Source organism: Myodes glareolus, chromosome 9 (assembly GCF_982192425.1).
Source record: "Myodes glareolus chromosome 9, mMyoGla1.1, whole genome shotgun sequence".
Classification (NCBI taxonomy): Eukaryota; Metazoa; Chordata; class Mammalia; order Rodentia; family Cricetidae; genus Myodes; species Myodes glareolus.
In genome coordinates this window covers 20,166,307-20,193,786 of record NC_142034.1, presented here as the reverse complement: position 1 = coordinate 20,193,786, position 27,480 = coordinate 20,166,307, and the positions used below count along the sequence as shown (strand labels likewise).

The following is a 27,480-nucleotide window of genomic DNA, read 5'->3' as shown; positions in this document are numbered from 1 at the left end:
GGATTTCCTCAGCAGCACAACGCTTGCCTAGCAAGCGCAAGGTCTTGGGTTTTGTCGTCGGCACTAGGAAATGCTGACGACCAAATGGACAAAATAACAAAGATCTGTTTCTGCAGCGTAGTGGCCCAGTGCTTAGCCCCGGGTGAGCACCTACATGACCCCCTCTGCAGCGTAGTGGCCCAGTGCTTAGCCCCGGGTGAATACCTACATGACCCCCTCTGCAGCGTAGTGGCCCAGTGCTTAGCCCCGGGTGAGCACCTACATGACCCCCTCAGAGCTTCCGAGAATGTTACAGCAAACGGAGCAGAAAGAATGTAAGTAGTGGAAGAGGTAGACATTTGCTCTGAGTCAAAATAGTCCATCCTGGAGGAAGGCTCTTTAAGACTCAGCAAGTAGCTGGCGGTGGTGGCACATGCCTTTAATTCCAGCACTTGGGTAGCAGAAACAGGCGGATCTCTAATTTCTAAATCCGAGGCCAGACTGGTCTGCAAAGTGAGTTCTAGGACACCCAGCAAGCACTACACAGAGAAACCCCGTTTTGAAAAAATGAAAAAAGAAAAAACTCAGGAAGGAAACAACTCAAGCGTCTCAGGGAGTCCCTGAAACTTATCAGATTCACAAAACTCCTCCTTCCCCAAAACTGTGTGAGCAGCAAGGGCTTCCGAGGATAGAAGACGGTGTCCTGTGTGTAAAGCTGCCTGTAACTCGTGGTCAGAACTCCTGTGTGCAAACTTTCATGGGTTATCCTCCACGCTGGGGCAGGCTTTCAGTGTGATAATTGTCTTTTAGTTTTTCCTGTGCCTGTAAGCAATCTCTAGCCATACTCCTGTAAGAAACCCCGATAAACTCTTTGGTTCACCTGTTGGGACTTTGGTGGTATTGTAACTTGATTGTGTTGTTGACTCATTGTCATCGGTGAGCAAATGTTTGCTCGTGTCTCCCTAAGAACATGTCACACAAACCTCCAAGCTCTATCCTCAGAGAGCTGTGTCCCCACTCCTGAGGAACCTACCTAGAAAATGACCGTGGAACTCAGCATCCCTGGAGGGGTATCAAGTGGTGGGACTGCCAGTCAGTGTCTAGTGGGGCTCGCTGATGTGAGCCAAAACTCTGGGATCTGTGCATTTGTGCCCAGGGTCTGACACCACCTCCTAGCTGGGTCCAAACCCAGGCACCTCATTCACCGGGGACGTGGAACTCATGTTTTCCAGCCTTACCAGAGGACTCCGGGATGTGGTGCAGTACGGATGTCCACAGCACAGCCCTGAGTCTCATCTCTCTCTGCCTCCCTCCAGCTGGTCTCAGCCCCAACCCCACAGTCAGGAAGACTTCAATGTCCACGGTTCAGGCTGCTCTCACTTCCATGGCCCATGCTGGCCACCTGCTTGACCACAGCAGGGCTTCCGGCCTGGAGTCCGCAGCAATTCAGACCCCACCTGGGGGCCCAGCTCCCCTCAGTGTTCACTGCACCCAGAGGAAAGACAAGGGTAGGGAAAGTGTTCCACACACCCACAGGACTCGTGACAGAGGGAGGAACCTCCACCAACACCCAGGTCATTGACTTAGTGGTGACCACATTCTAGAGAAGAGTCACAGTGTCCTTAGACATGACTCTGGGGGGTGCATCAAGAGAAATGGAGTTCCTGTGGTTTGTTTGGTCAGACCTTGGCCTTTCCCCCCTAACTTTAGTGGAATCATATTTTATATTACGAAGTGTGTAGCATTTATACAGAAAACGAATCCCACTGCCTTAAATAATTTGCTTATGAAAATTCTTGCAACCAAAGATGGGACGGAGAAGGAGGTGACAGTCCATTGAGAAATTACTACCTCGGTTTGTTTGCACGGCCAGACCTCCTGAACACCTTGTGAGCCTTCAGATAAACCCAAGTCACCTGGCTGGTGAGAGGCAGAGGGGACCGGGGCTCATCAGGCAGGGGAGAGCTCTAGCGGGCTGACTGGAGCTCAGAAAGCTCCGAATCTTGTCCTTTGACCCTGGCCTGCTGGCCTACACCCCAGGCTTGATGCAAAAACACCTTCAGCCATTAAGCCATCGCCCCAGCACAAGTTTGTTTTTGCTGTTTTGAATCTATCTCAAGTATTTATCACGGTGTCTACCAGGGGCGGCCTCTGGAGAGCTGCTCAAATCCCAGTCCCATCTCTTTTCCTTGTTGCTGTCTGATTGTTTGTTTGTTTTTCTGGGTTTTCAAGCAGGGTCTCTCTGTGTAGCACTGACTGTCCTGGAACTCAACTTCATAGACCAAGCTGACCTTGAACTCAGAGATCTACCTGCCTCAGCCTCCCGAGAGCTGGGACTAAAGGTGTGGACTACCACATCCATCTTTTTTTTTTAATTCTATGAGGTTTTTTTTTCCCCTGCATGTATGACTATGCCCACGTGTGTGCCTGGTGCCCATGGGAACCAGAGAGGGCATCAGATTCAGTGGAACTGGAGCTATGAACAGTTGGGAGCTGCCATGTGGGTGCTGGGAATAGAACTCGGGTCCTCTGGGAGAGCAGTCAGTACTCTTAACCTCTGAGCCATTACTCCAGCCTCCTTGCCCCACCGTGAACTGAAGCACTCATGTGGCTTCCAAGCACGTGTGATCGGCCAGCTTCTCCTGGCTCTGTTCACATTTGGCCTTAACGATGACGAAGGGATCTAGGGATTTGCACTCTATCTTGAGGACCAGGGATTGAGACAAGGCCTTGCTATGTACCCCAGGTTGGCTCTGTAGTCCAGGCTGGCACTGAACTTGAAGCAATTCTCCTGTCTCAGTCTTCTGAATGCTGGAATTGCAGGCTCTCACCAGTACACATGGCTGGCACAGCATTTTAAACCAGAGGAGCTGGAGGCTGCGAGGAGCTGGGCTGGGAGGTCATGACCGTCTACATCATTTTCAGGGTCCAGAGCAAACGAAAACACAGGGTCCCTTTGTTCGAAAAGAATTAAGAATTTAAGCCAGGTGATGGTGACCCAAGCCTTTAATCCCAGCACTCAGGAGGTAGAGGCAGGTGGATCTCTGAGTTTGATTGAGGTCAACCTGGTCTACAGAGTGAGTTCTAGGATACCCAGCGCTACACAGAGAAACCCTGCCTCAACAAAACCAAAATAAAGTATTAAGAACTCCACGGGCGGAGGCGGGGGAGGGGGCTAGCTAGAGATAGAGTGCTATACAATGTTCATGAAAGAGGGTATGGCCTCCATCCCCAGACCAGAGGGGGAAACGGAATTTCAAGAAGCCTATAGGAGCCCAGTGTGGTGGCACACACACACACCTTTGGTCAGCATGTGGGAGGCAGAGGCAGGCGGATCTCTGTGCATTCGAGGCCAGCCTGGTCTCCATAGTGAGCTCCAGGACAGATAGGGCTGGATAAAAGACTCTGATAAAAATAAATAATTAAGGGCTGGAGAGATGGCTCAGAGGTTGAGAGCACTGACTGCTCTTCCAGAGGTCCTGAGTTCAATTCCCAGCAACCGCATGGTGACTCACAACCATCTGTAATGGGGTCTGGTGCCCTCTTCTGGCCTGCAAGCATACATGCAGACAGAACACTGTGTACATAATAAATAAATAAATCTTAAATAAATAAATAAGACACCTGAAAGAATCTACCAAACCCACGGCCATCTCAGCACATGCTCTGGTCACTTCCTGGGAAGGTGGCCCCACCTCAACCCAGAGCTTGGTATGGACGCTGTCTATCTCCTGAGCTCAACCAGTCCTTGGCCAGAGCCCCTCTGAGGCTGTTTTCCTCCTCTGTGAAGTGTGGAGAGCCCTGGGCACCATTCTTCCTTCCAGGCTGACTTTCTGGAACCCTTTCCCGGAATCTCAGTCTTCTTTGCCCACCCCTGCCCCCGACCACGAAGATGGGCGGCTGTGTGACTTAGCGCCGACAGGGGGCGCAGGGGCCCCTGCCAAGCTAGTTCTTTGGGCTGTGACTCACCCTATCCTGTGTGTCCCGGGGCCACAGCTAGGAGGGCAGTCGCCTGGGGAAGCAGAGCCAGAGCAGCTCATGACAGGATGACTCAGGCGACAGGCAAAGCAGGGGTGAGGTGGGGGTGGCAGGGAAGGGATAGGACGTTGCTTTTACGCCCTCTGAGCAGACAGAGCAAATAAAAATACCAACCCCCAGTGGAATTTCAGTTTCAGGTGCACAGTGGGTATTTTCCAAGGGTCTCAAATGCTGTATGGGACATGCTTTTGTTACTACGGTCTTTACTTTTATTTTTGTGCATGAGACATACCTACACTAAAGGACGTTTACCTTTAGAGCCCAACGTGTGGTAGCACATAACTCGGACCCCAGCACTCAGAAGGCAGAGGCAGGTGGCTCACTGGCAGTTTGAGGCCAGTCATAGTGAGTTCTGGGTCCGTCAAGGCTGCGTAGTGAGACCCTAGAGCAAACAAACATGGAATTCAATTAACTGAGCATTCTGTGTTTTATCTGGCATGTCAAGATCGTAGGGGTTGGAGGAGCTTCCATGCTGGTACAATCATGGCCCTTCGACGATCACAGGAGGGACAGCCCCACACCCCTTACCTGGCCAAGCAGCTCCGGAGACTGCACTGGGCTGCCCTGCAGGAGGCAGAGCAGAGGAGGTGTAACTTTCCTGGGGACACCGACAGTTCCGTCACTCAAGGCAGGGTGTTCTGTCATTTGCACAGCCTCACTTCAGCATCCGTCTGGCATGGGGCATCAGGCTGGAAATGAACAGGACATGTTAATGCTGGCAGAATCAGGACCTCTTACACATAGGCATGCACTTGATACGGAGCCACACCCAGTCTATACATTCCGACCACACAAGGGGAAAAGACAAAAAAAAAAAAAAAGAAAAAGAAAAAGAAAGAAAAGAAAAGAAAGAAAAAAAGAGCAAGAAAAAAATAGCAGAGGCCACAAAAGAAAGATTGGTCAATAGCTTTCAGATGATGTAACATCACGATACACAAGTGACAGGCTGGGACGGAATGTCTGAAGAATATGTCATCTCCAGCATGTAGAAGCACATGCAAGGCATAGCCTAGGGAAAACGTAGGGAAACAAAGCAAAGGGTAGCATGGCAGTCAACTGTGTGCATCTTCCGTGTGTGTTTTGAATGATATTAAATTCAGGCCAGTGATTTCTGGGTAGACCAAATTGCCTTTATCATGTGAGTGGGGCTCACCCAAACAATGGAAGGCCTGAGTCACTGGCCTGGGCTTGCTTCTACCGTCAGCCTTCCTGGGTCTTGAACCTCCAAGCCTACTCTAACGATTAAGATGGGGACTGGAGACATGACTCAGAGGCAGAGCACTTGCCCGACACCCCCAACTACTAAATTTCAGGGGCTAGCCTGATGGCTCAGTGGATCAAATCCCTGCTCTGTTCCAGGGCTACACAGTGAGACCCTGTCTCAAAAAAAAAAAAAAAAAAAAAAAAGGAAATCTCCATACATTTGCTGCTGGTGGGAATACAAAACGTGCAGCCACTTTTGAAAAACATTCTGCTAGTCACTCAAAAAGTTCAACATAGCCGGGCGGTGGTGCCGCATGCCTTTAATCCCAGCACTTGGGAGGCAGAGACAGGCAGACCTTTGTGAGTTGGAGGCCAACCTGGTCTACAAGAGCTAGTTCCAGGACAGGCTCCAAAGCTACAGAGAAACCCTGTCTCGAAAAACAAGAACAAAACAAAACAAAAAGTTTCAACAAATCTGACCTCAAAATTTCACTATGTAAGAATTCAGGGGACTGGAGAGATGGCTCAGTGGTTAAGAGCATTGCCTGCTCTTCCAAAGGTCTTGAGTTCAATTCCCAGCAACCGTATGGTGGCTCACAACCATCTGTAATGAGATCTGGTGCCCTCTCTGGCCTACAGGCACACATGTAGGCAGATATTGCATGCATAATAAATGAATAAATATTTAAAAAAAAGAATTCAAACATTGCATTCAAACATGTCAATCACAAAAACGAATATTCACTGGGCTGTGGGGGCACAAATTAATTAATCCATATTCAGGAGGCAGAGGCAGGTGGATTTCTGAATTAAAACTGTAGGCCTGGTCTACAGATTGAGTTCCAGGACTGCCAGAGCTATTACACAGAAAAACCATGCCTCAAAAAAAAAAAAAGAAAAGAAAAAAAAGAATATTCATAGTGGTGTTCTCAATAGGCAGAACAACCCAGATATCCATCAGTTAATGAATGAGGCCTAGAAGGACCAGCTGCCCTGACTACAGCCAACTGCCAACACTTGTTCCTGGAAGGTGAAGCCGCTCGCTCACAAAGCTGATGGGTTGCTCACTGCTACTTTTAGGAAGCGCCTGGACTACTTTAGGAAGCACCTGATGTGACTCAGTGGACGCCTTCACCGGAACTCTGGGCTTCCTGGGGGCCATACTTGGGTTTTCTCGCGCAAGCTAAAAGCACCAGTAATAAAGCACCTTTTTGTCCGCCATGTGACTGTTGAGACTTGAACAAGTATCTGTTCACTCCAGACACTGGTGTCAGACTCACTGATGAACAACTTGGTTTAATGGGGTACTTATGGGAGTGTAGATGACTCAAAGGCAGCCGTGTCACCAAAAAGCCCCTTCCGGCGCTAGAGACACCTCAGGAGAGCTGTGTCTCGAGAGCTCCCTGGTGATACGATCTCAGGGAGGAACCCTGGAATCTTGTGACGTTCAGGAGTCTTCTGGGCCTTGTAAGCTGCATTTTCTCCCAGGGCATCTGTCTACACTTCTCAAATCTTTGAGCTTTCTTCTTCCCTCTAAGTCAGAAGGTTCTCAACCTTCCTAATGCTGCGTGTGGCCCCTATGTTGTGCTGGCCCCAACCATAAAATTATTTTTGCTGCTACTTTGTAATTGTAATTTTGCTACGGTTATGAATTGTAATGTAAACATCTGTTTTCCAGCATCTTAGGCGACCCCTGCAAAAGTGTCTTTCACCCTCCAAAGGGGTTGTAACCCACAGTCGAGAACCGCTCCTCTAAGAAGCAATGTTTCCATTCGTGGGAAACAGCTGCACAACACCCCAAAATCTCTGCCTCTCAGAAGAACTCTTATTCTATTCTATTCTATTCTATTCTATTTGCTTTATTAAAATTAGGTTTTTAGTAGCCCCAGAATATAATTTTCCATTTTCCACAAGACTCAAAAATAGAGCTGGAGAGACAGCTCCACCAAGGAGCACTCACTGCTCTTGTAAAGGACGGGTTTAGCTTGCGGCGTGCTGTAACCAGTTCCAGGACATCCAGTGTCCTGGCTTCCAAAGACTTCTGCACACACACAATGCATATAAATTTATACAGACATGCATACATACATAGAACTTTTATTTTGTTTTTGAGATAGGGTTTCTCTGTGTTGCCCTGGAACTTACTCCTCTGTAGACCAGGTTGGACCCAAACTCAAAGATTTGCCAGCCTCTGTGTCCCAAATGTTGGCATAAAAGGCCTATGCCACCATTGCCCTGCTAATATAACTTTTTAAAAATATTGTTTTACAATGCTTACAGAAGCAATATGAATTCTAAAATATTTACTGAGAAGACGGTAAGCTGGATAAAATGGCTTGAATCTGCAATACCAGCAACCTGAGAGAAGCTGAGGCACCAAGACCAAGGTCAGTAAATTCAAGGCCAGTATGAGTTAGAGAGTGAGTCTGAGGCCAGGGGGATGGGGTGGTGGTGCTGGAGGAGGCAGAACCTGTCGGTTCAAGTCTGTAACCCCAGCTACTCTGGAGATGAGGTAGGAAGGGTCCAAATTCAAGGCCTATATCAGCTATGCCGTACGTTCAAGACTAGCCTGGAAAACTTAGGGAGACTCCATCTCAAAATAAAATTTTTTTTAAAGGCTGATATCATATGGCAAAATGGAAGACAGAGCAAGGAAATCACGTGGAAGTTTAAAGGTCAGGTTAGCTCAGAGACAAAAAACAAGTTTAATCTCAGCACTCGAGGCAAAGGAAGGTGTGTCTCTGAGTTCAAGGACAGCCTGGTTAGCCAGGGCTGTCCACCACAGTGAAACCCTGTCTCAACACAAAACAAACAACAACCCCCCCTCAAAAAAAAGCCAAGGTGAACAGTGAGAGAGATTGACTGGCAAAAATATCATTGCTATAGCAAGCCTATTTCTCTCCCTCTCTCTGTCAGATTAAACCCAGAACACTCATGCTCCGTGAGATCTCCATCATTAAGCTGCAGCCCCAGAGTTTTGTTTGCATTATTATTTATGTGGAGCAAGTGTGTGATTAAGTCTGTGGGTACACTCATGCGGAAGTCAGAGGACGGTTTCTGGAAGGCATTTCTGTCTTTTTATTTAATTTTTTATCATGTGACTTACAGGAGTCAAACTGAGGCTGTCATGTTTGTTGGTAAGTGTCTCTACATGCAGCTTACCAGCACCCCCCCTCCCGCCGCACAATTATTTTTTCCATAAGGCGGTCCTGGGACTGAAATGCAGCTCAGCTGCTAGCATTTGCCTAGTGCACAAGGCCCTAAATTTCATACCAGCACCAAAGAAGCTAAGCATGGTTGTCTGCAATTGCAACCCCAGCACTTGGAAGGTAGGGGCAGGAAAATGAGACGTTCTGTGTCACCTTTAGCTATATATCAAGGTGGAGGCTAGCCTGGAACACAGGAGACCCTGGCTCAGGGAGCTGCAGTGATGCTGGGGCTGCCTTCCAAGTCCTGGAGTTAAGCGACCCCCCCCCCAACCTTAGCCTCCCCAGCATGAACATGTCTCACTAAAGTGTAAGCTCCAGACTGTTTGGAGAGACACCAGAAGGAACTATACGAATGTCATCAGGGTGCAGAATTGTCCTCCACTTTGGTTCGCAGTTTCTGGGACTCCTTGGCTCTAGCCTAAGAAGCCCACCACAGAATTCCACAGTTCCGCCGCTCCTCTCTAAGCAAGACTCTCACTGTCCCGAAATTTATTTGTGTGGCTGTCCCCATTCCCCTGGGTGGCCTCCCAGTCAAGCTCTTTCTTTACTCCCCATCGGGACTTCCACACAAACACCGCCTTTCCTCCAAGGCCCTGCCTTGGGCTTTCCTGGGGCCTGCCCTCTTCCTGAGCAGATCCAATCAGCCATCTCTGTCTGGCTCAGGCCCTTTGGCACTCAGCAGCCTGGATCTTGTTTCCGGGTAATCCGTTCTACTGCTAAAATCTCTCTATTCACCCACCGTAACAATTTCTCCAAGGTGGGGGCAGCTGAAACTTGGAAGTCTCTTCCACCGAGACAGCCACCAGCCAGCTCCACCAGCCGTGCTACGTACTTAGCTCGCGCCCAATGCCTTTGACCTTGATTGAATGTGGCTTTCAACCCTTGCCAGAGGCTGAACTTCCCATCTGGTTTTCTAACCCCTGTCCCGCCTAATCAGCCTCTTAAAATTCTTTCAGATTCAGCTCAACGTGGCGCTAACTCTTGGACAGTTCGACACGGATTTATGTCTCTTCTCCTCCCGCCTCCTCCCTACACATCTCTCTAGTGCCTGGTACTCGCCCTAGATCACTTATTAGACAGTCCACGCCGGTCTCCCTGGGACAGCTTCTTCACCCTCACAACCATCGTTCAGCTTGTTTCGAGTCCTGGCTGCCTAGCGTGAAAAGACAGCGAAGGTGCAAAAGTCCGGACCCAGAAGCGGACTCTATCCTGTAAACGACCTTGAACGCGCGCCCTGAAGGGCAGCCCTCTTAACTGTCGGTGGCCTTATGCACGCGAAGCCCCGTCTCTGGAACACCCTGCCAGGCGCCGCCAGGACACGAGAGGTGGGGGGGGTGGAAGCAACTGAACAAGCAAGCGCTGCCCTGGGGGAGGCGGACTATGGTGTCATATGATTGTCTAGTCACATGATTCTTAGAAATGGGGTGTGGAGAGAGAGAGGAAAGGGAGGAGGAATGTGAATTGAGCAGAAAAGAAACACAGCTTTCCTGGAGAGTCCCGCCTCTATGTAGACAAGTAACCAATGGAAGACCTGGATCCCCGACCCGTGGCTAATGGAAACTGAGGTGGGCGGGCCATTGCGCGGCCGAGCCCTAGTCCAGAAGCTGACCGCCAGATGCCTCCCAGGGAGCGCGGACCCCAAAGCAGGTAGGAGGACCCGTTGCAGACATCTTCCCGGTTACCGGCCAGAGAGGCCTGGCCAGGCTGCTGTGCAATTGAGGCACCCCTGGCGTCCCTACTCAGAAACAAGAGAAGACCGGTCTCTCGATATCTCCTAGGGGTTTCTGATGCACTAAAGAGGGGTTTTCATTTGGGAGGAGTGGAAGCAGTTGTTGAGACCCTCAGTAAGAGGCTCCCCTTGACCGGCATGTCGGGAAGCTGCAGGCGTTTCTCCAGAGCAGTAACCACCCCTTTCTCGGGCCAGCTTCATTCTCTGTGCCTCGCATCTGTCTCCAGGTTCCGGCCCTTTCTCATTCCCGGGCCGCGAGTGGTCTCCGCGGCGGCTCGCAGTGGGCTGGGATCTCCCGCCCTTGGTCCCAGAGCTCAGAGGGGTTGGGAGCAGAACCGGGCGTGGTGGCTGAATCTCTGGGAAGTGTCAGCCGTATTTCCTCTCTGGAGGGTGAGGGAGCTAACTTCCGCCTCTCCCCGCCACTTTTTCCTGCTGCTCAGCTCGATTGGCTCACCTTTTGGGAAATTCATCTCCCCTTGACACTCGGAGTTGGGGGATGCCACCTAGTGGAAGATTTCGAAGCCAGGGCCTTGAAAGGCCTCTCAGGCTGTTTGAACAGAGTGGTGTCGAGGTGGCCACTGCCTAACCCTAAGGAGGGGAATTAGGTCTCTCACCCCATTCTAATCTGGCCAAGAGATGCCCTCTGGGATAGTCTGAGTTAGGGTAGAGGGCGCTTGAAAACCTAGAGAAGGAAGAAGGCCAGGGTGGGTGGGAGACAGATCCTCTATGTAGCCCAGGCTGGCCTCATTGTCACCTTGTAGCCCATGTTGACCTGGAACTTGCAATCCTCTTGCTTCAGCCTTCCAAGTACTAGGATCAAAGGCATGCCTAACAGGCCTAGCGGAAGTTGAGACTTCTTACCTTCCGTGGACACCAGTGTTCACAGGGAACAGTTTCTGAGGTCCTCAGCAATTGATCAGTGGCACTTCCAGGACTAGGACCCAAGTGCAGATTCTACAGAGTCCCTGTCCCCACCCTGTTTCCTCTTTGTCTCCCCCCCCCCCCCCCCGCCCCTTGAGACAGGATCCTTCTGTCCCTGGCTATCCTGGAACTTGCTATGTAGACCAGACTGGCCTTGAACTCAGATTCACCTGCCTCTGCCTCCCGAGTGCTGGGATTAAAAGTGGGTGCCACCACCACCCAGCTGTACCCATGCTATGTCTATCCTGCATAGGTCACCTGTCTGGGAAATATGCTCTGCCCCCTCCTTTTGTACCTCTGGTCTCTGGGGTTTTCCTTTTCCCTGTAATGTCGAGGGATGTCAGTTGGCTCATGAACCCAGGTCCAAAATCCTTGGTCTGTTTTCCCTGACTTGATCCTTGGGCATGGATTGGAAAGTGAAAGTTAACATGATTACCGCCTTCATAGTTGTCGCAGAGAAATGCAGTAAGGAAGGACAAAGTGGCTCCCGAGAGGGTCTGTGAATGTTGCAGCTTTTGCTGCCCTAGGCAGGGGCGTATCACTCTGGGTTGCCGGATAAGCCAGCTGAGCTGGGAAAAGGCTTATTAGGGAAGTGAGAGGCTCGGTTCCTCCTGCTGACACAGAGGGGCACTAACACCGAGTTTCGGTTTCTGAGTAGAGAGACAGGTGGTATGTTTGAGGAGTCCAAAGGAACTCTGGTGATGCTGGGGACAGGCATGGGGAGGCTGGGGAGGGCTCATTATGAAATTAGCTTTGAGGCTAACCCAGCCTCCGTGCCCTTCCCCTGGGTGAGGAGGGGACAGTTGTGGGCAGGCAGTGGCTGGCCTGTGGGGAAGGCAACCCAGACTCCACTGGTCACCACGCTTCCGTTTTCACAACTTTCTCAACCCCTTGGGTTCCCATATGATCACATGACTGACGACTCTATTGCCCCAAGGCCTTTGAAAGGTGCGCGTGGGAGTTCAGCGCCAGGCAGGAAGGTGAGGCTGACTGTCCTCCCATGGCTTCTGAAGTCTCCTCTGCCTCCCAGTTCGCTCACGGTCCTGTATATCACAGGCACATGCCTTCCTGACTGTCATAACTCCGTTCCTCTTCACTCACCCGCGGTGTCAAGTGTTAGGCCATGTGTGAGGACGTAAATCGACACTTGTGTGTGTGCCAGCATCCGTGCCCACGGTGTGTGCAAGCTGGCGCAAGGGTGATGCACACGGGGTAGGACGCTGAGTCAGGCAGCGCGTCCACTTGCCTTCCCGTTCACTTGTTCAATAAATCCAAGGCACGTCCCGCCTTGGCCTCGGCGCAGGGAAGTGCATGGCCTCAGATTAGAAGGTGGCAGAGGCTTAAGATGGCTGCCAAACTTTCCTTGGCCTTTTCAGGCAGACCATGTGGATCCTGGTGTGCTGGCTGGCCTTAGCGGCAGGGCTGGTGACTGGAACACAGTGTCCAGATGGTCGGTTCTGCCCTGTTGCCTGCTGCCTGGACCTGGGAGGAGCCAGCTACAGCTGCTGTAACCCTCTTCTGGTGAGTGCCTTGCCCCAGCTGGCAGCCTGGGCCTTCTGAAGGGCTATCTTGAGTTGGCCAGAGGAGGACTGGCTCGGATCCTCTGGTTTATGCCATCTCTTCTTTCTAGGACACACGGCCTATGATAACGAGCCATCCTCTGGGTGACTCCTGTCAGATCCATGACCACTGTCCTGCTGGCTACTCTTGTCTCAGCAGTGTGTCAGGGGCTTCCAGTTGCTGTCCCTTCCCTAAGGTGAGGGTGCCATTGGCGTGGAGGGGGTGCTTCATTTACTCCTGGCCTTCACTCTCCAATCCCAGGCCAAAGGGTCTTGTCCACACAGGCTTCTCTGTGTCCCACAGGGTGTATCTTGTGGTGATGGCTACCATTGCTGCCCCCGGGGCTTCCTCTGTAGTGAGGATGGGATGTCCTGCTTCCGTGTATCAGGTGCTGTGGGACACGGGATGGGGGCAGGTGGGGAGGGGTGGTTCCTAAAATGCCTGGGAACCCAACTGCCTGGGTGGCCCTGAGTCCTGTTTTGAACAGAGGGACAGTCCCGAGAGTAGAAGGGGACAGAAAAGGATGCAGAAGCCCAGGTGTTGTGTGGAGTGACCTAATACCTGCCCACTTTCCCGGGATGCCTCTGCCATCTCTCTGAAGTAGGGGCTAGCTTGTGGGAAGCGTGGCTTGGGATCCTGGGCGATCACCTAAGTCCTGGGACCAGTTGTTAGACCTCCTGCAGCTGGGCCTGCAGTTCCCATAGTAACGACGTGGCGAGTGACCTGAGAGTGACCTTTCCGGACCGGATTGGTAGAATCCTGGACTCTGTTGTCAGCAGATAACCTTGTGGGTGCCGTCCAGTGCCCTGGTAGCCAGTTCGAATGCCCCGACTCCTCTACCTGCTGCATCATGGTCGACGGTTCCTGGGGATGCTGCCCCATGCCCCAGGTACAGGTGTGGGGGAATGGGAGTGACTAGCGGGTAGTGGGGTAGAGCTGGGAGAAGGGGCTGTCAACGATGGATTATGGACCAGCTATCTCTTCTCAGGCCTCTTGCTGTGAAGACAGAGTACATTGCTGTCCCCATGGGGCCTCCTGTGACCTGGTTCATACACGATGTGTTACACCTATGGGCACCTACCCCCTATTAAGGAAGTTCCCTGCACAAAGGACCAGCAGGGCAGGTGAGGAGGTGGGAGGCCATCCAGCACTTGGGTTGGAGCCACGTTTAACTCTTGGCTGGAAAAAAGTTCCCCTCAGCCCTGGCGGCCCCTCCCACATGCCTTATTCCTCTTTCAGTGGCTTTGCCTTTCTCTGTGGTGTGCCCTGATGCGCAGACCCAGTGCCCTGATGATTCGACCTGCTGTGAGCTGCCCACTGGGAAGTATGGTTGCTGTCCAATGCCCAACGTGAGTGAAGGGCTGGAGCCAGCTGGGCCTGGACATAGCCTTCCTTACAAGGGGCCCCTAGGAACTGGGCTGATGACTGGGAGCGTCCAGGCTCGTGCTGCCCCCTAGTGGGGGATTTGGGCAGTGCAGGTCATCAGCCTGGCTTGCTCCCTGTGTTCCCTAGAGACTGGAATTCAAAGACCCGTATTTGTCCCATCCTAGGCCATCTGCTGCTCCGACCATCTGCACTGCTGTCCCCAGGACACTGTGTGTGACCTGATCCAGAGTAAGTGCCTATCCAAGGACTACACCACGGACCTCCTGACCAAGCTGCCTGGATACCCAGGTATAGGCATCTGCTCTATAAGGAGGTGGGAGGAGGTGTTGGTGGCTGCATGTGTATCCCCTCTACACTGGCCTTGCCTGAGGTTCGCTGTGGCTTGGTTCCCGTGCCTTTGATGACATGTCTTCCGCCTACAGTGAAGGAGGTGAAGTGCGACGCGGAGGTGAGCTGCCCAGATGGATACACTTGCTGCCGCCTCGCCACCGGGAACTGGGGCTGTTGTCCCTTTACCAAGGTACCTGGGGAGCAATGGGCATATGGGTCCAGGCAGAGGGACAGCAGGCTTGGCTCCAGTGCGTATTGGCCTTTCTCTGTCCACCGCAGGCTGTGTGCTGCGAGGACCATATACACTGCTGCCCGACAGGGTTCCAATGCCACACAGAGACAGGAACCTGTGAAATGGGAGCCCTCCGGGTACCCTGGATGAAGAAGATCACAGCCCCCTTCAGCCGGCTAGACCCACAAGTCTTCAAGCATGACGTCCCCTGTGATGATTTCACTAGCTGTCCTGCTAACAACACCTGCTGCAGACTTGATTCTGGGGCCTGGGCTTGTTGTCCCGTCCCGGAGGTACCAGGGGTAGGGGGACAACAGTATAGGGGTGGGGACAGCATCTTGGCCTGGGCAAGTGGGTGGCAAGAGTCCTGTTTCTTTATTCTTCTGCATTCTGCCTAGTCCACAGTGGTACCCCATGCTGTGATTTGTCCCCAGTTGGAGGAGCTATGAGCAGGAAAGGGACTCCTATAGTCCCTCTGGAGAACACACTTGTCTGCCCACCCCTAGGCTGTCTGCTGCTCAGACCACAAGACTTGCTGCCCTCAGGGTTTCACATGCATGGCTGAGGGGTACTGTCAGAAGGGAGACAGGATGGAGGCTAGCCTGGGCAAGATGCCTGCCCGCCAGACATCCCTCTCCCAAACTGGAGATATCGGTTGTGACCAGAACACCAGCTGTCCGGTGGGGCAGACCTGCTGCCCTAGGCGGAAGGGAGGCTGGGCCTGCTGCCAGTTACCCCACGTGAGTTTCCACCCACTGCCCTGGGGGAAGGGAGCTGTGCTCTGGGAATAGCAGTGTGACGCCGGTCCACCATGCCCAGGCCGTGTGTTGTGAAGACGGGCAGCACTGCTGCCCGACTGGATACACCTGCAATGTGAAGGCCAGGACCTGTGAGAAGGATGTGACCTCCATCCAGGCTTCTGCCCCGCTGACCTTTGGCTCTAAGGCTGGAGATGTGGAGTGTGGAGGGGGACATTTCTGCCATGATAACCAGACGTGCTGTAGAGATAGCCGAGGAGGCTGGGCGTGCTGCCCCTATGTAAAGGTCAGTGCTTTCCCTGACCCTGGGGCTGGGTGTCACCATGGGGTAGGTTCTGTTCTGTTCAGTACTCACTCTTCCTTGACCATTCAGGGCACCTGCTGTGCGGATGGACGTCACTGTTGCCCCACTGGTTTCCACTGCTCAGCCAAGGGAACCAAATGTTTGCGAAAGAAGACCCCTCGCTGGGACATGTTTTTGAGGGATCCAGCTCCAAGACAGCTGCTGTAAGGAGGGGCTAAAGACTAAAGAACTCCACAGCCCTGGGGGCACTCTGTCCAGAGGCTATCTACCGCTCAGGCCTCCCTAGGCCTTCTCCTAGAGTCTCCCAGACCTATCTACCCATTCTGAGTCACCCCATCACCATGGGCGGTGGCCTCAAACTAAGACTTTTATGCAAAGAAGGCTGTGGACCCCATTTCCAACTGCCATTTCCTCCAATCTCTGTGGACCTTGTGGCCAGGTGCTCTTCCCGATCCACAGGTATTGTGTGAACTTGCTTGTATGTGTATGTGTGTGTGTGCGCGCGTGTTTGCTCCAATAAAATTTGTACACTTTCTTAGCAGTGTCTAATTTGGTGCTCTGGGGTGTTCCAGATCCCATAGAAACACACACACAGCTTCAACCTCACCAGCTTTGTATTTCTGTGTCTAGAGCGTCACCATCACATTACCCCTTAGTCCCCAGGACCGCCCCAGCCACCAGCCCTGTGACATCCAAGCAGCACCCCTCCCCTCCCAAGGGTCCACAGAGATTGTCCCTCCCTTCCCAGCCCTCACCCTAGCAGCTGAGGCTGGGTCCCCCCTCCTGCTCTCCCACAATAGATCTTTCTATGTACAGCCACGTTTATACAGGCACTGCTCCCACCCCAGCCCTCCTCCCCAGCCCCTCCCATGGGGGGACCGGGCCCCTCCCACCTCCCTCTGCTTAGAGGCCGATCCAGGGTCCCTTCCCCCAAGACACTCCCCCAGCACATACCACCAATGAGCTCAGCAGGCCCCTGAGCCCTTCTCTCGGCTAAGAGCTTGTGCTCCCGCAGCACCCCAGGGCGCGCACTCTGGGGACCTGCACTGGCAGCAGGGGCTGTGGCTGATCCCCGGGCCGCCCTACTTGACGTTGAACACCATTAGAGGCCGCTCCTCCCGCCGCTGCCACGGGCTCTTCTTGTCGCCAGTCTCGTCGCCCACCTCCGCCCCTAGCTCGTCCTCCGGGCTGGTAAGCGAGTCGCGCCGCAGCTCGCTGGCGCTGCTGCGGGAACTGTCCCCGCGGCTGCGGCCCCGACCTCGGGGTACCGTGGCTGCCCGACCCTCGGGCGCCACCACCTCGTCCAGTAGGGGCGTTAGCGAGTTGTCCTCCGGCGAGCAGAGGCCCGTGCGGCTTTCGCTGCTGCTGGGCTCGGTGTCCTCGCTGAGCGCCAGGCGCGGGGGGCGCGGGTGGCGGCGGCGCGGGTGGCTGCGCGCGCTCCCGTTCCTCCCTTGGGGGCCGGCGACGCGCGGGCCGCGCCTCATGCACGTCGACTCCGGAGTCCAGGCTAGCATCTGTGCTGCGGCCGCCGCCGCCAGCCTGCAGGTCGATGTAGGAGTGGCGCACTTGCGAGTTGGAACGCCCGTCCAGGGACACGAACCAGGCGCGCGGATGAGGCTTCACGCCCAGTTCCAGCAGCTTCTTCTCGGTCAGAGCCTGCAGCTCGCCGTTGAGCTGCGCCATGGTGGACTCGTTGAACAGCACCGGGATGGTGACCGAGCCGCTGACCGGTGCGGAGCGCCCGCCACCCCAGCCCTCGCCGCCTCCGTCACCCCCCGCACCCGCGTGGCCCTGCATCAGCGGGCGCTGGGGGTCGGGTTGCGGGAAAGGGCGCGCGGGGGCCGGCGGCCGAGCCTTCCGGTGGGGTGGCCTCGTCGCCCACTCCCACGGCTCCAGCCTCGCCGCCCAGGCGCACGTAGTGTGCGGGAATCACCAGGGTGGGCATGACGTTGCGGTACACGTTGTCCTTGAGGTGGTCGATGGAGCCACAGAAGATGAGCTGGCCAGGCTGGCTGAGGGACGGCGGCCGCGCCAGCTGGTCCACCGACTGCGACAGCAGAAAGTCAGGGGTCTTGCTCTCGGTCGCCCCCTTGTGGCCTAGATAGTGGTCGAAGGACGGCGGCGGCGAGGGAGGCTCTTGCAGGAAGGCCGCCGCCCCCGCGGGACCCCGCCGGTACTCGTCCAGGCTGGGCTCCAGTCCTCCAGGACCCTCGACGGAACGGGCGCCCTTGAGCCCGGCACCGTCGCCGCTGCGAGCACCAGGAGGCTCGGCGGCCGGACGGCTGGCGGAGCGCGGTTTGGCACGGAAGAAGTCATCTCGGGAGGATGCTAAGTCTCTGGAGCTGGAGAAGGCCGAGTGTAGGGAGCCTGGGGGCGGGGCCTCGGGGTCTCCCGAAGATGTAGGCTCCAGGGGTCCCCCGCAGATGAGATGGAGTTGAGACATCGACGTGGCCTGATCTCGCTTGTTGTCCGAGGGGCCGGAGAGCTGCAGTTTGCGGTGCTGTTGTCTTGGCTTCAAGCAGCGTCTCCTGGTGAGAAGGAAAGAGACAGGACCTCAGGAATGCTGAAAGCACAGGTCTCCTTAACCCCCACAGTTGCCAAGAAGGGATGAAGATGGCAGTTGCACGGTGAATAGTGGATGATGCCTAGAACATTGAAGATAGATACGGGGCGGGGGCGTAGATGATGCCTGGAAGCTGGAAGCTGTTTGTAGAAAGAGAAGACATCCAGGATCTTCATCCGTTCAGCTTCATGGAGTAAACTTGGTAGCGCTTGGTATGTAAACCAGCTAGGAGTGCCTGCTCTTGGGGGGGGGGGGTCTCCTGGGAGTAAGAGCTGGGTTGCTTGGACAGTGGGATAGTCTCTGCAATGGGCAAGGCCCGCGCAGGTCCTGCCAATCTGTCACCCCTTTCTCTAAAGCCACCAGCCTCTTGGGTCTTAGCTCTTGCCATTCTTGTTGCTTCTGTTCCTGGAAGCACACTGAGGATCTTGATTGGGCTTTCTGCATCTGTGAGACCCCAAGGCGGGGATCCTGGGAGAGAAGGCGGGATGGGTCCCCAGGAGCACTCACCGGCAGTAGTAGATCAGTAGACACAGCAGAATGAGAACCAAGAGGGCTAGAGCCGCCAGGATGGTCAGCAGGAAGATTGTGTGGTAGGTGCCGATGTCCTGAATGCCTGAGGTGATGGTAACCAGCCCTGTGCCAGGCAAGGGCTTGGGATGCCCTTCCTGCCTTTCACAGGGCCTGAGCTCTCCCAGCCTTCCCGCCCACCACTGCCCACCGCCCCTCTGCCCCACCAATCTCACCAGACGTAGGGGAGGCCATGGCAGCCACCCAGTACCCCAGCTGTGGGGAGACAAAAGTCCAGTAGAGCTGCCGGCCTTCCTTTCGGATCACACCTGTACCATTTCGTACCCACAGCCCTGGAAGAGGCCAGAGGAGCTCGTTCATCAAACTCAGTGTTCTACCACCTCTAACCTAAGCCCCACATTCCTTCCCCAATCCCCTGCAGCTCTGCCCCTAACACTTACCACTCTTGGGGTCAAATCTCCAGGCTGGAATGCTGGTGCCCACAGCCAGGGCACGAGGCTCTGAGGGCACCGGTAGGGACAGGTGAATGGGGCCGGAGAGCGGCACCTCTGTCCCATTGCCTGTTAGCAAATGTACACTCACAGCAGCGAGGGGTATCAGCTCCAGCCAGGAGCCATTGCCTGCGGGAAGAGAACATTGGCACTCACGGCTAACTCCCTAGGGAAGGAAGGCGTCTCCCCTCTACATTCAGTACACATGGCTTACCTGAGCTGGAGGCCTCCGTGCCCAGGAAGGCCGGGAAAGCCCGCATTTCCTGCTGGGTGCTGGCAGGGGTGAGCGAAGCCCAAAGCTGACTGTAGGTGGAGCTGGCAGGTAGGCGGGCAGCTCGGCGCTGGAACTGTACCCAGGGCTGGGAGCGGGCACCTGGATGGAAAGCAGGCACCATGGTAGCCTGACCCCGACCAAAGTAGAATGCAAACATCCAAAAGAGGGAAGCGCTGGGCTGGGCCAATTGAAAAGTCCAGGGTGATGAGAGAGAGAGCAATGGGTAACCATGGGTTAACTGAAGGGATGTGGTACTGAAACCTCCAGGCCTGGTGACCATGTAACCTTCCGCCAATTACTAGCTTTCTCTTAAGTTTCCTTGTAAACCTATAAAATTGTGAGGGTTGTGGGGCTGAAGAGAAGACACAGTAGATTAGAGGGTTGACTGCTTGTGCAGAGGCCCTGGGTTCTGTTCCCAGCACCTATGCGGTGGCTCACATCACCTATAACTCAGGTTCCAGGGGACCCAACACCCTCTTCTGACCTCCATGGGCACATGATACACAGAAATACACTCAAGCACACATGCATAACATGCACTTGCACACGTGTGTGTACGCGCGTGAGTACACACACACACACACACACACACACGGCAATCATGTCACAAGCTAACAGCGTCTTCTGAGTGGCAGGCGATGAGTTAGGTCCTGGGATGTGGAACTGACTAGGAGATCCCCTGCCTTCATTCTCAGTCCCATGGGTGCTGTTCTTTATACTTTCTCTAGAACCTTCTGCCATGACGGAAAGAAGGGTTCTTGTCTGTGCTGCCCATTCAGTGGTCTGGATCCATATGCTAGTGAGGGCACACATGTGTAATGTCAGCACTTGAGAGTCTACAGCAGGAAGCTGGTGTTTTGCTTTGAGACAGGGTTTCTCTGGGTAGCAGTCCTGGCACTCGCTTTGCAGACCAAGCTGGCCTCGAACTCACAGAGATCCGCCTGCCTCTGCCTCCCGAGTGCTGGGATTAAAGGTGTGTGTTACCATTGCCCTGCTATATCAGGAGTCTTAGGCCAGACAGAAGTCTGAGCTACTGTCTCAAAAATTAAAAAAAAAAAGAGAAAAGTAGCTAAAGTGTGTGGCTGAGGAGCTGAATTTATCTTTTTAAATTTTTTTTCCTTGCTGGGCAGTGGTGGCACAAATCTTTAATCCAAGCACTTGAGAGGCAGAAGCAGGCAGATCTCTGAGTTCAAGGTCAGCCTGGTCTGCAGAGTGAGTTTTAGGACAGCTAAGGCTGCACAAAGAAACCCTGTCTTGAAAAACAAACAAACAAAAGAAGTATATATTTTTCTTTTATTTTTCTGTGTGTTAGTGTTTTGTCTGTATGTCTTTGCACCACATGTGTGCAGTGCTCTCAGAGACCAGAAGAGGGCGTCAGATTCCCTGGGACAAAGTAGTTGCAAGGCACCATGTGGGTACTGGGAATCCAATAGACCCAAGTACCTGGAAGAGCAACAAGTGCTCCAAAGCACTGAGCCATCTCTTCAGCCTCAAATCCCATTTAGACAGACACACATTAGCTTACAGTGCTGTGTGTGTGTGTGTGTGTGTGTGTGTGTGTGTGTGTATGCCAAGAGAGCAGACGTATAAACAGAATTCCAATCCAGTGTGATCATAGGTAACATTTATTAAGCTTCAAAATATGCTGGATACTGTCCTAAGCAGGCTATGTATAGTAACCCCCTTAATTAGCCTAACAGCCCCTGAGGTATCAACTCCATTTTAGAGATGCAGAAATGGAACCAGAACTTTAGCAACATTCCAGAGCCACCACCCTGGAGCCTGGCCTTGTCACCCACATCCCTCCACGCAAGTCCATCCTGATTTACTACTAAATGTCAGCAGCCTGGCCCACCCGCTGGAGTTCTGTAGGGTAAGGGAGGAAGAAAGCAGGATTGCTTTGGGGGACATGCAGGAGGAAGGCCCTCTGGTTACAAGCTACGATGGGGTGGTGGTCCTGGAGGGTATTGCCAGCTCTCTGAAGAGCGCTGCATTTCACACGGAGAGTTGTGGAAGTCATGAGAGGGCAGAAGCACTGGGCAACAAAGACCCATTTGGCATTTTAGAAGCCCTGGCATTCTGGAGGCCTCGGGTATGGGGTCAGTGAGAGGAAGAAGGCAAACTAGCAATTTGTCAACAAGGATCCGGTAAGAACTTAAACTGGAGAGGGGTCTTTCCTCCTCCGAAGCCCACTATAGTACAGGTCTGTAGTACTAGACAGAAAGTCCAAGTAGCCCGCTCTGCCACCAACTCCCCTAACTTTCTCTCCAGCCGGGCACCTCAGCTACTTCCATTCCCAGGCCACACAGCCTATGGCTCCTTTTATTAGCACCCCTGGATTTCCCCCAGAGGTGAGGGATGTTTCTGTCACTGTGTGCCTGTCCTGTAACTCTCCCAGGATTTGCAGTGGCGTTTGTCTGTCTTCCCACTTGCCTATGACCAGGAGGTGGACTGAGGGTCTGTTCTCCTTCACCCCGGGTCCTAGCACCGGCCATCCCCATGGCACAGAGCAGGTGCGAAATATGAGCTGAGACTGAAGGCCTGTGCATCAAGACAAAAGACACTGAGGATCGCTCCAGGCCACTGCCTAGACATTCAGTTGCTGTGGAAGGCCCTCGTGGCCTCAGAATAGCCAGGCACCAGGTAGGTGCAGGACAGGGACATGTAGATCCACTGGAGGTAAACTGGTCAGGGAGGTAGGAACTGGAGGAGAATAGAAACCACAAAAAGCCCCAAATAAACTATAAATATTTATTGAACACCCGGTTTTTTCTCATAGCACATTTGATGCATTTTTTAACCTTAAGTTGATGATGTATTATCCTTCCACATCTTATACATGCATAAAGGACAGCTCAGAGAGGGCGAGTGACTTGCCCAAGGATGCCCAGCTACTGTGTGAAGATGTCCGCACACAGGTTAAGATCAAGGGAGAGGAGCTACTGAATGAGCAGCAGGGTGTGGCTTACCTGGAGAGCCTAGGAGGATGTGCACAAGGTCCTCATAGAGGATGAGGGTGGCTGGCCGCTCGGGGAGCAGGTAGAGGCTGACCGACGCATATACTGCAAGAAGGACGGCCTGTCAGCTCTAGAAGCTCTCCCTAGATGCCCCTGTCGGCTGCATCCCAATGGCTTCATCTTCCCCAGCCCCTTCTATATGCCCCAGCCCAGGCAGCAGCTGCTGAGAAGCTGCCCCCTCCACCCCCAAGGACTAATTTGGGAAGGAGCTGATGACGGGTCAGCTGCTGCCCTATCCCACCCCCTCCACCTGCCCCTGCACTCACACGGCAGCTTGTCAACACGCCATGGCACGGAGTTGGTGAGGAAACCCGGGCGGGCAGCGGTGACCAACACCCAGGTGCCCAGGCGGTAACTTAGGGGTAGTGTGGCCACGCCCTCTGAGTCCGTGGTGCCAGCAGCCAGCAGAGTGCGGTTCCCAAACACGTCTACTGAGGCCCGGGCCAGGGGCACCAGCTCCCCGCTCACATATACCTGTACCTTGATCAGGATCTCTGTGGGAAGATGGGGTGAAGGGAGTGAGGATAACAAGGGGGGGGATATTGGAGGAGAGACGTTTTGGGACGGATCGCGGCACAGTGCTGGGGATTACATCCAGGCCCTCTTATCAGTGAACTGTGCTCTCTGCCAAAGCCAGCAGTCCGAGGGGGAGGGAATTCTAGCCCGTGCACACTTTCACGTTTCTGAGCTCAGCTGGTGTCTGGAATGAATGATGTCATCATGACAAGTGACAGCATTCCCCCCCCCCCATTCTTACTGGTTTCCAAAATAAGAATACATCTTACAGCCAAGAAAATGCTCTATTTGGGGCTGGAGAGATGGCTCAGTGGTTAAGAGCACTGACTGCTCTTCCAGAGGGCCTGGGTTCAATTCCCAGCACCCACATGGCAGCTCACAACTGTCTGAAGATCCAGTTCCAGGGAATCTGACACCAGTGCACATAAAATAAAGGTAAATAAACCATAAAAATATTTAAAAAAGAAAATGCTATATTTGCTAAAATATGCCCTCAGCCCATTTTACAGATAAAGACAGAGAGGCTCAGAACATGTAAGTTAATGCACTACAGTTAAGTGAGAAATTTGAGCTCCAAACCTAGCTGTCTCCATCTAGAATATAAACTTTTAGTCCCTTGACCTAAGAGACCAGTGTCCATGGTGAGGAGAAGAGAGCAGGAGGCAGGGGAGAATGGGGAGCTTCAGGGGAAGAAGGGGAGAGTCAAGATCAGGTAACTGGGAGGGAGGATGGGAGCTGGGCCCTCATTTGAGTTCCCAAGAAAGAAAAAAACCAAGACCCTAAGCTGCCTTAGGTCATACCTATCACTCATCCCCTCTCTGGGTGAGTTTCCAAAAACCTGTTTCCCTTCAAATTTAGGGACCTGCCCCAGCTCCTAAGCCCAAACAAATATCCCTCCCCTCAAGCCTATAGCCGGTCAGCTACAGTCAGTCGCCATGGCAACGTCCTTATTCCTCCCAGGAGATCAAGCAAAGGAGCTGGGGCCCTGGTGAGGACGGGCAGCATGGCAAACAGACCCAGGTCCAGTGGAAAATAGTGTGGAGGGGACGGGGAAGGAAGCATAAAACTTGTAGATTTCCGGGTTGTGACCCCCGCCTCCAGGATAACCTGGCTATGCTGGCCCTGAGAGTGCGGTGCTCTGGGCTTGGAAGGGGTGAGGAGGGCTTTAGTTACTCTCATGAATTTCCCCAGGCGGCCTCCGCTATCTAACTCGGCACCAGCTTCTCCCTCAAGACCATGCCTCACCCCTGCCGTCCCCACGAGTGTCACAGACGGAGGGGTTCAGATGCAGCAGGCAGGTGGGCGCTGGGTGAAAATCCCAGGAAGAGAAGTCTGGAGCTGAGGGCAGAGGTGGCAAGGGGGAGGGGTGTGGGCAGCCACAGACCCTCAAGAAGGTTTTTCCTGGAGTCTGACACTCAACAGTGACAGGTGTCCCATCTCAGGCGTCCAGTGCAGGATACCACGCCTGTCCCCGGCATCCCTTCCGGCTGTTCGCAGAGCCCATCTCCCTCTCCAGTCTAGGCCAAAGTCTAGCTCTTCAGGGTGGGGCACCCACTCTGCCCACTCCCACTCTGGTTCTCCAAGGAGTGGCAGCCTCCTGCCCCAGTAGGAATTCTGAGAAGCTAAAAGGGCGTGACTGTTCCCAGCCCTCTCCTAGGCTAGGAACAGCTGGAGAGAGCAGCTGGGACGAGGGTGTCCAGGAGTCTGAAATTTCGTCACTTGAGGGAAGCCTTTGGGCTTAAGGGCCAAAGCCTCAGAAGAGGGGAGGGGTCTGGGGAAACAGTAAGGAGGTGGGCAGGTAAGGCCTGAGGAGCATCGGTGCCAAGTTGGGAGGTGGGGCAGGTGTCTAGCAGTTTTCCCCTCTTCCCCACAGCCTGGGCTCCCAGCCAGCTGCCTGAGAGAGCCCCCAGTCCTGGCGCTATTCCAGCTAATTCCCTGGGCCCTCCCTTCCCCGGGGTGCAGAGTCTTGGGGTGGGCGGAGCTTCCTAAGAATCTTGTGCCTCTTCTCTGGGAAATCAGGGGAGACTGAGGCATAGGGAAAGCCCTCCCTACTCTCAAAGCCTGACATTCCACACGCTATCTGCATCTCTCCACTTCAGCCCTGCCTCACTCCAGGAGGAAATCCGACCTCCTCCCTTCATCCGGACCCTACTTCCCTCAACCAAGCAACCCCCCACCCCGCCTTTCCTGCTAGCTTCTGGTGTGTGTGTGTGTTGGGGCGGGGGGGGGGTGTGAGGAACGAAGAACACTTTCAGGATGGAGCCACATGCAAAGGAAGGAACAGCAGTAGTAGGGTGGTGGCGCAAGACATGAAAGGTGGGAGAGGAAAGCAAAGATGGGGAGGGTGGAGGCCCAGGGCACTCAGGAGTGAGCTGTGGAGTCAGGGTCTCCAGCTCCCACCGCAGAGGCCGGCCCTACCCCTACCTCACACACCCATCTGAGCTGGGTTAGGCTTGAGGAGGGTCAGCGTCTCCTCCTTTTGGGGAGGGAAGTGAAATGAAGATCTGGAAGCTGGCCGAGGAGAGCAGTAGCAAGAGACGGGCTGGACAAGTACCCAGACACCTGCCCTCTCAGCTGGTACTGCCTACAGCCAGCCAGCCAGCTCAGCATGGCTCAGCGACCACAGCCCTGCCATGCGCCTCAAACTGGGAATCACAATTACCCCTTTCCTCAGCCCCCTCCTACTGAAGCCCCTCCCTCCAGTATGAGCCGATCAGTGTTTATTTTATGCACCCCAAATTCTAAACCTGGGGGACTGGCTGGGAAGCTGTCAAGCTCCCTGGGTGAAAACCCCATTCGAGCAGTCAATCCCGCCCACAGCCTCACCCACTCCTCCTCTCCCCTCCCCCGTTGCAGCCCAGCTCTCGGCTCCCAGCCCCCGTCCGGCCCAGGGTGGCAGCCGATGCCTGCGCCCCCACCCAGCCTGGGTCGCGGCTAGGGACCCGCGGGGGGCTGCAGAGCGGGCGCCCGCCCCAGCCCGCCCCTGGGCGGGTGTCTTCCGCAGACAATAGCTCTGGCTGCAGCGCCTCGCGGACCGGGAGGGAGAAAAACAAGTCGGAGGCGGCGGTGGCGCCGAGCCTGGAGACCCTAGCTCTCCCCATTGTGTCTCCCCAAGACCCCGGCAGCAAACAGTCCCCCATTCTCTCTCCCAGAAGCACCGATCTCGGGTCGCCTTCCCCCACCCATCCTGGGAGCAGAAGGCACCCCAAGCCACTAGCATCGTGAAGAGGGGGCCAGCGGTGGTAGCCGATCACCGGACTCAGGCCCACGATCGCCGCCCCTCGTAGCCGAGACTCACCCTGAGGGCTGGGGGGCTCCGGCGGAGACTTGCCGGGAGCCCGGGAGGCGCCGCCGAGCAGCAGCCCCAGCAGCGGCAATAGCCGCGCGAGGACGCCGGGGCCACTCGGCGGCGGCATCGCGGGGTTCGGCCGGGCCCTAGCGGTCCATCGCTGCCTCCCGGCTCCGCTCGGCCGGCCCGGCTCAGCCCCAGCTCTGCACGGCTCCGTGCAGCTCGGGCTTGGGCTCCCGCTCCGGCTGCGGCGCCCGCTCGGCGCGATTGTCTCCGCCCGGAGCGGCCGCTAGCGCCCCCTGCAGTCGGCGCCCGGCACGGCGGGCCTGCGGGCACCGCCCCCTCGCGGCCCGGATCTGCCAGCAGCCCACCCGGCAGCCCCCCACCCGACAATTCAAGACAGCGCAGCGATTAGGGGGTTATTACCCGGGTTGGGGTTCGAGAGCTCTTGAGATGTGGTGTAAAATTGGAGGGGTAGAAGAATGGCTATTGCTTACTCCTATGGGTTGTGCGTGGTTCAAAAGAGTGAGACTCCCTTCTCTCCCAGGGAAAGCTCATCAATGGCAAAGAGGCTGCGGTCTTCGGCACTAAGAAGACCTGTGGTCGTGTCTGGCCTCTCTCTCATGTCTCCCATTCAGAAACAAGCTAGGCAAGATATGTTCCTTACAGCCTTCCGGTTCTCACTCTTCTGTTTGTTTTAAACAAAACAGGATGGTCTGAAACCCACTAGGTAGCCCAGACTGGCCTCGAACTCATGGCGATCCATCTTCCTGCCTCGGCTTCCGGAGTGTTGGGATTTCAAATGTGAGATGCCATGTTCAGCCTCATTTGTCCTTTAAAATGACAGTTATTATAATTGACATATAATATATGACAGTATAATAACCTCTACCTAGTAGTGCGGTTGAAATGCTAGGGGGTGGTACCATGACCCTTTAATTAGAGCAGGCGGGTCTCTGTGAGTTCAAGGCCACCTTGGTCTACACAGTCTGTTCCTGGAACTTGACCACAAGCCTGACAGGAGCAGGGGTGTAATAAATGGTGTTACTGGTGGTCGGGGGGAGGGGCTTGCCGTCTCTGGAGTAGTAGACCCCTTCTTCTGGAGGAGTCACCTGACTAGAGACGTCTTGGAGACCTGGAAGCAGCTATCTCT

At 54.4% G+C, this 27,480-nt stretch overlaps 2 protein-coding genes and 1 long non-coding RNA gene across 7 annotated transcripts; 1 reads left to right on the top strand and 2 right to left on the bottom strand.

Moving 5' to 3' along the window:
* Positions 1 to 155: 155 nt before the first annotated feature.
* On the bottom strand, positions 156 to 11,495 carry LOC125407925 (uncharacterized). Of its 4 annotated transcripts, XR_015738742.1 has the most exons (4): positions 9,169 to 9,813; positions 4,546 to 4,706; positions 4,270 to 4,399; positions 156 to 2,933 (listed from the first exon to the last, which is right to left on the bottom strand). It is a non-coding gene; the product is annotated as an uncharacterized LOC125407925 (long non-coding RNA). The 4 variants fall into 4 exon arrangements; XR_015003846.2 differs by lacking the exons at positions 156 to 2,933; positions 9,169 to 9,813 and adding an exon at positions 11,375 to 11,495 and having other exon boundaries at positions 4,204 to 4,399; XR_007234326.2 differs by lacking the exons at positions 156 to 2,933; positions 9,169 to 9,813 and adding an exon at positions 11,020 to 11,156 and having other exon boundaries at positions 4,204 to 4,399.
* Positions 9,919 to 16,184, top strand: Grn (granulin precursor). Of its 2 annotated transcripts, none has more exons than XM_048445816.3 (13): positions 9,919 to 10,076; positions 12,456 to 12,600; positions 12,710 to 12,835; positions 12,943 to 13,027; positions 13,419 to 13,528; positions 13,628 to 13,763; positions 13,879 to 13,988; positions 14,190 to 14,313; positions 14,448 to 14,545; positions 14,635 to 14,880; positions 15,094 to 15,327; positions 15,407 to 15,631; positions 15,719 to 16,184. In XM_048445816.3, exons 1-13 carry the CDS (start codon positions 10,045 to 10,047, stop codon positions 15,854 to 15,856), a joined length of 1,809 nt encoding a protein of 602 aa, XP_048301773.1. In that variant the 5' UTR covers positions 9,919 to 10,044; the 3' UTR covers positions 15,857 to 16,184. The 2 variants fall into 2 exon arrangements, with proteins under 2 accessions (XP_048301773.1, XP_048301772.1); XM_048445815.2 differs by having other exon boundaries at positions 13,416 to 13,528.
* A 61-nt stretch (positions 16,185 to 16,245) lies between these two features.
* Positions 16,246 to 26,594, bottom strand: Fam171a2 (family with sequence similarity 171 member A2). Its single transcript, XM_087909923.1, is given in 10 exon segments — positions 16,246 to 17,052; positions 17,054 to 17,488; positions 17,490 to 18,177; positions 18,720 to 18,846; positions 18,956 to 19,072; positions 19,181 to 19,360; positions 19,446 to 19,604; positions 22,475 to 22,567; positions 22,789 to 23,016; positions 26,337 to 26,594. Coding segments are annotated over 10 exon segments (2,466 nt in total). The 5' UTR covers positions 26,455 to 26,594; the 3' UTR covers positions 16,246 to 16,731.
* Positions 26,595 to 27,480: the final 886 nt, after the last annotated feature.